General features: G+C 42.8%; 1 protein-coding gene across 1 annotated transcript; it reads left to right on the top strand.

Moving 5' to 3' along the window:
* Positions 1 to 1,093: 1,093 nt before the first annotated feature.
* LOC142174393 (uncharacterized) lies at positions 1,094 to 5,203 on the top strand. Its single transcript, XM_075240178.1, has 8 exons — positions 1,094 to 1,393; positions 1,489 to 1,626; positions 1,765 to 2,025; positions 2,110 to 2,336; positions 3,353 to 3,483; positions 3,580 to 3,742; positions 3,827 to 4,178; positions 4,319 to 5,203. Exons 1-8 carry the CDS (start codon positions 1,094 to 1,096, stop codon positions 5,201 to 5,203), a joined length of 2,457 nt encoding a protein of 818 aa, XP_075096279.1.
* The last annotated feature ends 4,991 nt before the right edge of the window (positions 5,204 to 10,194 follow it).

Here is a 10,194-nt window from a genome sequence, read left to right as displayed (position 1 = left end):
GAATTGAAAGAGAGTTGGACATCGTAGTTCAACCACAGCCAATTGAGATGGCAGGTAATGAGGAACGCGCGGTGATCGAAGTCGCAAGGCCCAATCTAGCTAATATGATTCAGGCTATTGTGAAGCCTGATATCACTGGGCACTTTGAGCTAAAACAATACATGGTGCAGTTGATCCAATCCACAGGGCTATTTGTGGGTTTACCTCATAAAGACCCGCAGAGGCACATTCAAAATTCTTGGAAATTACGGACACTTACAATTATCCGAACATTTCCAAGGACTATGTCAGGCTGACACTTTTCCCCGTTTCACTGATCGGGGAAGCTAAGGAGTGGTTGAATAAAGAGCCAGAAAATTCAATCCGCACTTGGGATGATCTGGCAAGGAAATTCTTAATCAAGTTTTTTCCCACTAAGAAAACAAAGATATTGAGGAGTCAAGATTTTGGGTTTGAACAACGAGCTGGCATGACACTTCGTCAAGCATGGGAAAGGTACAAGAAGATGCTCAGAGACTATCCTCATCATTGCCAGACGGACGAGGTATTGGGTCACACTTTTGTAGATGGGTTAGATGATGCTTCAAAGATGAATCTTGATTCAGCTTGTGGGGGTAGTTGCATGGCCAGACCGTACAGTGAAATCCAAATCTTTCTGAATAACTTCACTGCTAATGATAATAACTGGCAAGGTGAGGGTGATTTACGAAAGGCAGTTAAGCAAAAATCAGTTGGGTTACTCGAGCTCGACGAAGTGTCAGCCATGAGAGCCGATATTGCAAAGCTGGCCAATCAGATGACTAGGATAACAATGCAGCAGCCACAGACAATGCAACATGTACAACAAATGACTATTTGCTGCGAACTCTGTGGAGACAGTCATATGAGTGATATGTTCCCCACGAATCCAGAATCCATATATTATGTGGGGCAACAGAACAGAGGTCCACCGAATCAGCATGCATAATACGGGAATTCTTACAATCCAAATTGGAGGAATCATCCCAACTTCTCATGGGGTGGAAATCAACAGAATCAGAATCAGCATAGACCCCAAGGGAGTTTCAATCAACCTCAGAGACCACCTCAAAAAATGGAAGAAAGTACCAATGATTTGCTAAAGAAGTTGTTGATTGACAATCAGCAACTCAGGACCGACTTCAGAAATCTTGAAAGGCAAATGGCGCAGTTAGCAACAAATCAAAACACTAGACCTGCAGGCGCTCTCCCCAGTGATACCGAAAAGAACCCTCAAGTGAATGCAGTTATACTTAGAAATGGGAGGGAGCTAGAGGAAGCGCCAAAGAAAAAGAGATACAAGCCCATAACTGAGGGAGAGTTGATCCCTAAAGTGACTCACGAGCCAAAGAATGATGCTGAAAATCCAGAGCCAGTGGAGGCCCAAGGACACCACCACCTTTCCCCCAGAGATTGTAGAAAAAGAATGATGATCGCATGTTCACAAAATTTCTCTCTATGTTGAGCCAGGTTCAATTGAATATCCCACTTGTTGATGTGCTTCGTGAATTTCCAAAGTATGCTAAGTACATAAAAGATATAGTGGCTCACAAGACAAGATTAACTAAATTTGAGACAGTGGCACTTATTGAGGAGTGCACTTCAAGGGTCCAAAATAAGCTCTCTCAAAAGCTTAAGGATCCTAGCAGCTTCACGATTCCTGTGCGCATTGGTAATATTGATGTAGGTCGTGCTCTTTACGATTTGAGGGCGAGCATAAATCTGATGCCCCTGTATTTGTTCAAGCAATTGGGCTTGGGAGCTCCAAGGCCCACTACTGTGATGTTGCAGCTGGCTGATAGATCGATAGCACACCCTAAAGGGGTGATTGAAGATATGTTGCTGCAGATTAGGAAATTCATCTTCCCTGCTGATTTCATTATCCTCGATTATGAGGCTGATGAACTGGTTCCAATCATATTGGGGCGACCTCTCTTAGCTACTGGTGATGCAATTATCAAAGTGAGAGAGGGAAAGATGATTTTGAGGGTAGATGACGAGGAAGCAGTTTTTAATGTCTACAAAGCAATCCAACTTCCCCGCCACTATGAGGAGCTCTCAATGATATCTGTTGTTGAGGCTGATGAGCAGATTCATGATCCGAGTGTATATCTAGACGATTCTCTGGAGAGAGCACTTATGTTTCTTGATAGCATGGGGGCTGATGAGGAGATGATGCACATCTTTGATACATCTTGTGCGTACATGCAAGGGATACACCCCTTTGAGCCTTTGAATAGGCCAGAGGGACATCCTCCAAAGCCGTCAATTGAGGAAGCCCCAAAATTGGAGCTTAAAACTCTCCCACCTCACCTGCAGTATGCTTATTTGGGTGACTCTGACACTTTACCCGTTATTGTTTCTACTGACTTGTCTAAATTGCAGGAAGAAAAGCCGTTGAGAGTGCTACGTGAGCACAAGCGAGCATTTGGGTGGACGATGTCTGACATTAAGGGCATTAGCCCAGCCTTTTGCATGCACAAAATCCTCATGGAGGACGGACACAAGCCCAGTGTAGAGCAACAACGCCGACTCAATTCAATCATGAAAGAGGTGGTAAGAAAAGAAGTGATTAAGTGGTTTGATGCAGGTATTGTATTTCCTATCTCAAATAGCAAATGGGTAAGCCCCGTTCAATGTGTACCCAAGAAAGGGGAGGTGACTGTAGTAGTTAATGAGAATAATGATTTAATCCCTACAAGAACTGTCACCGGATGGAGAATTTGCATTGATTATAGAAAATTTAACAATGCCACCCGGAAGGACCACTTTCCTCTCCCCTTTATTGACCAAATGCTTGATAGATTAGTTGGCCAGGAGTACTACTGCTTCTTAGATGGTTACTCGAGGTATAATCAGATTGCTATAGCCTAGAGGACCAAGAGAAGACCACATTTATGTGTCCTTATGGCACGTATGCGTTCAAGAGAATGCCCTTCGGTCTTTGTAATGCACCTGCGACTTTTCAAAGGTGTATGATGGCCATTTTTACTGACATGGTTGAGAGGTTTGTGGAAGTGTTCATGGATGATTTTTCTGTGTTTGAATGTTCTTTTGATAACTGCTTGATGAACCTTGATAAAGTACTTGCTAGGTGTGAAGAAACTAACTTGGTGCTAAACTGGGAAAAGTGTCATTTCATGGTACGTGAAGGAATAGTTTTGGGGAACAAGGTGTCCAAATATGGTTTGTAGGTGGACAAGGCAAAGGTGGAAGTGATTGAAAAATTGCCCCCACCGATATCTATCAAAGGCATTCGCAGTTTCTTGGGCCATGCAGGTTTTTATCGTCGTTTCATTAAAGATTTCTCGAAAATTTCCTCTCCCTTGTGCAGGTTGCTTGAGAAGGATGTCGCCTTCAAATTTGATGCTGCCTATCTGAGGGCATTCGAGGAGCTGAAGGGAAGGTTGATGACTGCACCAATCATAATTGCTCCGGATTGGGAGCATCCATTTGAGTTGATGTGTGATGCGAGTGACTTGGCTATTGGAGCTGTTTTGGGGCAAAGGAGAAATAAAATCTTCCACTCCATCTACTATGCGAGCAAAACTCTGAATCCAGATCAGATGAACTACATAGGCACTGAAAAAGAGTTATTTCCCGTGGTGTGGGCATTTGACAAGTTCATGTCATATCTAGTGGGGACCAAAGTCATCATCTACATAGATCATTCAGCTATCAGATACCTATTTGAGAAGAAAGACGCCAACCCGAGACTGATTCGGTAGGTCCTCCTCTTGCAAGAGTTTGACGTAGAGATCCGAGATTGAAAAGGAACAGAGAATCAAGTGACTGATCACTTGTCCAGATTGGAAAATCGGAATCATTTAGCTGAAGAGGGTGCAATCAAAGAAACATTCCCTGATGAGCAGTTATTGGCAATCACCTCAAGCACAACCCCGTGGTATGCAGATTATGTGAACTTTATTGCAAGCAGGGTGACACCACCAGAATTGACACCCGAAAATAGAAAAAGGTTCTTGCATGATGTGAGGCTTTACATGTGGGATGAGCCATTCTTATACAAGCTCTGTGCAGACCAGTTGGTGCGGAGATGTGTTCCTGAGGAGGAGATGAATGCCATAGTTCATAGTTGTCACGCCTCGCCATATGAAGGTCATCATGGTGGGACAGGACCGCCCAGAAAGTGCTACAATCAGGTTTCTATTGGCCAAAATTGTTTAGGGATGCACACGCCTTTGTTAAAACGTGTGACAGGTGCCAAAGAACTGGAACGATCACAAAGAAGCATGAGATACTGCTGCAAAACATTCTGGTAGTGGAGCTTTTTGATGTGTAGGGAATTGACTTCATGGGACCGTTTCCATACTCCAATGGTCATAGGTACATCTTGGTGTCAGTCGATTATGTGTCTAAGTGGGTAGAGGTCATTGCTCTTCCCACTAATGATGCAAAAGTGGTGGTAGGCTTTGTTAAGAAGCACATTTTCATACGCTTTGGAACTCCCAGAGTGTTGATCAGTGATGGAGGAATGCATTTCTGCAACAAACTGCTGAATAATGTTCTTGAAAAGTATGGATTCAAGCACAAAGTTTCCACTGCCTATCACCCCCAGACGAGTGGTCAAATGGAAGTATCAAAAAGAGAGGTGACGCGGATTCTTGAGAAAACAGTGAGTGCAAATAGAAAAAACTGGTCAGGGAAGTTAGATGACGCATTGTGGGCATATCGAACTGCATACAGAACTCCCATAGGTGCTTCTCCGTATAAGTTAGTTTATGGGAAGGCGTGTCACTTGCCCGTCGAACTTGAACACAAGGCCTATTGGGCAATTAAAAAGCTGAATATGGATGGGGACTTGGCTGGCAAGAAGAGGTTGCTGCAACTCAACGAGCTTGATGAGTTTCGTTTGCACACATATGAAAATGCCAAATTGTATAAAGAGAAGAGTAAGAGGTGGCATGTCAAGCACATCCAACATCGAGAGTTTGAGCCAGGGCAAGAAGTTCTTTTGTTCAATTCGAGGTTGAAACTTTTTCCAAGAAAGCTTAAATCTCGTTGGTCATGCCCTTTTGTTGTGGTAAGTGTGAAGCCTCATGGAGCTGTGGAGTTGCGGGATATGAGTTCAACTGGTACTTTCTTGGTGAATGGTCAAAGGATAAAACATTACTGGGGTAGTGACTTTGCATGTCACAAGACCTCGGTGAACTTGACGGATGCTTGAGAACGTGTTGAGTCGTGCCGCGACGTTAAATCAGGTGCTAGATGGGAGGCAGCCCATTGAATTGTTGTAACCGTCGTGCCACGACGTTAAATAAGGCGCTGATTGGGAGGCAACCCAACGATAGTAGTAGTGTTAATTTTGTGTTTTAGGAAGAGCTAACCAATGTAGGTGACAAAGGGCAGGTGCTAAGGCCATCGAACGGGGTAAGAACAGCTGAAAAGTTGAAGAAACAAAATGGCCCAGATGCGCGCCCGCGCTACTGGGCACGCTAAACTGCAAAGTTTCTGCCTTGGTCGTGCACCTGATCGCATTGTTAAACGCGCTACTAGCGTGACCGCGCTACTGGACGCGCATATGGGCGCGCTAGTAGCTCTTGGGTTCTGTATTGGACGCGCTAAATTTAGCGCACTCGCGCATCTGAGCGCGCTAGTTCCGTCAAAGATCCGGCGTTTTTTAAGTGTATTTTAATTTTTTTCATTTTTTTTTCTTTTTTTGTTTATTATTTCCCCCATCTAATAAACCCTCCTCCAATACCCTCCCCCATTCCAACCCAAAAAACAACAAGACCTTCCTCCCAACACTCCCAAATCCTAATCCCTCCCGTCCCCCATCTCACGACACCCACCCCCCTCCCGAGTTCACTAGCATCCTCCCCATTCTCCTTCACCACAGGTATGAGCCCTAGTTTCTTTCTTCTTTTTTTATTTCACTCTCTATTTCTCAGATTTGTTTTTGGTTGTATTCTTATGACTATGTTGTAGTAGTTGTACTTAGATTTTATAGAGAAATTGGTGCAAGATGTTGTGGAGTTGGTGGATGATAAGTGTGGGGTGGAATCCTACTTGATATGTGATGTTGGTGAGTGTAAGTGGGTGATTCTTGTTCTAAAAAGTTTAAAAAGGGGTTGTGAAGGCCTAATGCTCACAAGGTGTTTGTGGAAAGGTCCCAATGATCGTGATTATATAGTTTGTGACCCCTTATGCATGTGAAGTCTGAGTAACTGCATTGCGTCACAAAATTTCTGTTGGGCTGTGTTAATGTGTCTCTGTTTTGCAGGCATCATGACTCCATCTAGGAAATGACGCGCCACAGGAGCCTCGTCGAGCAGCCAGGCTGGTTCATCTAGGTCACGAGGGGCTGCACCTGCACGCTCCTTTGATAGTTCCAAATTTGTTTTGGCCAATGCTCAAGCCCGCTTTGCGGAAAAGGCTCGTAAAAAGCCAATTCCGGAGAGAGGTATTACTACATTGGGTGTGTGTTAATGTAGAAGGGTAGAGTGATCGCTTATGCTTCTCGTCAGTCGAAGCCCCATTAGAAGAACTGCCCCGTTCATGATTTGGACTTGGCTGCCATTGTTCACGCATTGAATATTTGGAGGCATTATCTCTATGGTGTATCTTGACCACAACTCCAATGTTAGTTCGAGTGCCACAAAGAAGTCACCTCCTCTATTGTTGTGACCTAAAACACTCACGCAAGTGCACGTGATCGTCAATTAATAGAGTAGTGAGTAGAGTATCGTTCCCACGAAGACTTATGATTAACTGTTGACTAATTCAAACTCAATTAATTTGTCTATTCAAGAGGTTTTTTCAAAAAATAGAGATGTAATTGTTTTACTACCTAACTACCAAGCAATAATCTAACTAGAGCAACTAACCAAACAAATAACAATTCCGAGTAACAAACAGTAGGAGAGGATATTCCAGGGTCACAGGCTAATTAACAATCGTGTTATGTTCTTAGCTTAAAATGACTAATCGATTTACCTGGATTGTCGATTGACAGGGTTAATATTACTCATAAGAATCTGTCGAGTCCTTACTCGTCTATTCAAGTTAACTCAATGCCTATATGTCTATGGAATTAAGATTAACAAGAATGCATTTACAATTCCTGTATTTCAACCAAGCAAGGCAATTGGGTATATGTCTATCCCAATTTCTAATCTGTTCCCCGAGGCCCGAGTTCAAGAACTTGCTCTATTTCATTCTATATACAATCTAAAGTTCCCACTTTCGAGTTCAACTAAAGATTCGTAGATAGTATTTCACTGTTAGCTACTCAGCAAAATAATTAAAAGCAGAATTAAATAAACAACCCAATATGATAAACCAACTTTGTCAAATTAAACTTCAAACAACAACATTCATGTTTCACCCATGACCCTAGAACAATGGGTTTTAGCTACTCATACTAGTGTTCATCACATATAGGTTCAATTTCATCCCAAATAGCAAAAACCAAGAGAAGAAAAGAAGAACTTGATGGTCAAATCTCCTCCTTGCCTCTTGCCTCTCTATTTCTTGCACTAGAATCTCAAAAACGTCCCCCTTCTTCCTTGGGCGAGCTTGACTTTATATAGGTTAAGTGAGTTTTTTTTTTCAGATTTCCAATTCTGCCCCTAAATAACTCTTCCCGAATTTTGGACTAGCGTGACCACGCATCTGGCCGTGCTAGTTGGCTAAGATTCCGTCATGGACGCGCTAAAAGGAGCGCGGTCGTGCACCTGGACGCGCATGTCCAGTTCGGTGTTTCATCACTTCTATTCCTCGTCTTCAAGCGTACTCAGCTCTGAGGGGGGTTTTCTTGCTCCAAAATGGTTCCAATCACAACTGTTTAAGGCATCACCTAGGCTCCTCATCCTACAATATATACAATTCATAATTAGAGCCTATTTTTAATCAATTTACCATATTATGATATTGGAATATAATCAAGTGGGAGCATAAACAATCGCCAAATTACCTAGATTTAACCTATTATCAACACCCGACACTTACTTCATTGCTAGTCTTCGAGCAATCAAACTATACATTCTAAAGGTTCCTTCACTCAACCATTTCCCCTAATGCCCTACATCTAGAACAATTTACATACATTACGCCTAGAAGTGAACAGTCCTAGCCTCAAAAGTCGACTCTTCAAGTGCCATGCAATATTCATACTTCCTCAACGTACTCTACACAGAAGTCAAGACTTTCTTTTCCGTCACGAATCATATGCCCTCACAATCACATCAACGAAAATTGAATTCAATCTGCACATTCGCATCATATGCTCACATATATCAAAGAAATCACTCACCCTCACAACAGAAGTCACATGCATGCAATTGGTACCATAAGCTTGCCCTTAATGTAAATCTCTACTAATGTAGGCTTGCTCGACCCAAAATCAATTAGGACTTTTCATGGTTGTAATATGGGCTAAGGGATGGGTAGGATATATTTAGGAATATTGAATAACCCTCCTAAGCACTTTAACACATCACATGAGCAACTTTAGCGCAAATTCTTCAACCCACTTCACTTCCATAAATAATATCACCCTACAAATACTCCCTTCTTCTTAAGCACTATATTAATTCATACCCACTAGCTGGAACAAGACACAATGTATTCCTCTCTTGTTTTTCTTTTTTTTTTAAAAAAAAATCAATTTTCGCTAGTGGCGTATTAGTTTACAAGTCAAATGCACCTTTCTTCCTTTTATTGGTTCCACTTAAAAGCCACCCCACACTTAGTTTCTTCTTACTTCTTTTAGCGCTCATCTCACAATTAAAGTGCTTTAAGAGGTAAAAAGATCAAAACAATGTCAGTTAAGAACAAAAAGGGTATAGGCTTGTAATGCGGGTGCCAAACAAAAGTCCATGGGCTCAAAAGGGTTAACTGGGAACAAATTTTATTTGTGACAAGTAATTAAGCTCAAAAAGATCAAAGAAAGCCTAAAATCATTTTTCAAACCGAGCATCACCTAAAATTTCGCTTCAACTCACATACCGGACAAGTTCTAGACACAAGTACAATACATGGACTATACAAAAACCTCACCACACATGGCATACGACTCATTCCAGATCAGCTCATCAAGAAGCTTCGTTACGAGCATTCAATTCAGCAACAAACATACAGATTAAGGCACTTTAGTGAGATTCCACAAATAAGACTAGGTGTTAGACTCTAGGGTCTATTATGTTCAGGTGTGTCAACGCTATGGGTTCTCTTTTGATTCTCTAGCTCGTAGCCCATTAACCTAATCTACAAATCGAAAAGAGAAAAAAAAAGAAAACTACCTATACCGGGTTCAAGTTAAACCCTTGGAAAAGAACCGTGGCCTAAAGAAAAACCAAGGGGGAGTTGCTACACTATCTAAGAAAGAAAAAAAAGTAAAAAAATCTTTTTGGTGTTTTCTGTAGACTAACTTCCCTCAAGAAAATTATCTAAAGGATCCGTCATCAGGAAGAGTCTACGTATTTGCCCCTTTTTTTCTGACTCAGTCCCTCAAGAACCCCGTCGATAGGGATCCATCGTCGGGACGAGCCATATATCTATTTTAAACTAACGATTCCTACTTAACAACCTCAAAATTATCAAAGCAGAATGAAACAAAACAAAACCAACAGTCAAATGATACAATCACATACATACAATGAAGGAATCCCCACCCCACACTTAAAAATGAAGACATGTCCCCATGGCTTAAAATTTGAAAGAGCAGTGAGGTAAAGGAACTTCCCCGAAGGTTCACTCCTGGTCGGAGACGGTGTCTGGGTTGACGTGGCACGCACGACCCAGAGCTCGCAGCCAGCCCATGAATTTCTTTTCCGACTTCACTTGTCGGTCAGCTACCACGTCTACTCGAGTGCCCAAATCAGTCATGGAGGTGCGCAAACCAGCCATCTTCGCCTCCATCGCAGTAAAACGGGACACCCGGGCAGCTCCTGAAGAGGTTGCCGTCCCAGATGGTCCTGCTGCTGCCACATTTTTCTCCTGAGCCTGCGGTGCTATCCCCATGTGCACCTCAGCATCCTCTCTGTCATCAGAATCACTAGAATCACAACTAGCCAACCGGCCACCTCTCGCCCCCTCCTCAACGACTTCTGGCTCCTTGCCCGTGGTCACCTTATCAACGTGGAATTGGCCTTCCCTTTTCACCAACCCATCCACAGCTAGATTTTCGGGCACCTGAGCATCCCTGCATAGTTGAGT

This window comes from Nicotiana tabacum, chromosome 20 (genome assembly GCF_000715075.1).
Source record: "Nicotiana tabacum cultivar K326 chromosome 20, ASM71507v2, whole genome shotgun sequence".
In the NCBI taxonomy this organism is placed as follows: Eukaryota; Viridiplantae; Streptophyta; class Magnoliopsida; order Solanales; family Solanaceae; genus Nicotiana; species Nicotiana tabacum.
The sequence above is the reverse complement of the archived record's forward strand: the minus strand, read 5'-3'. Positions and strand labels throughout refer to the sequence as shown.

Excerpts from the sequence above, each read along its gene's own strand:
- LOC142174393 (XM_075240178.1), top strand. The coding sequence starts at position 1,094 with ATGGAAGAAAGTACCAATGATTTGCTAAAGAAGTTGTTGATTGACAAT. Across the intron at positions 1,394-1,488 it reads ATGCTGAAAATCCAGAGCCA|GTTCAATTGAATATCCCACT; the intron begins GTGGAGGCCCAA and ends ATGTTGAGCCAG. Across the intron at positions 3,484-3,579 it reads GCATCCATTTGAGTTGATGT|ATCAGATGAACTACATAGGC; the intron begins GTGATGCGAGTG and ends CTCTGAATCCAG.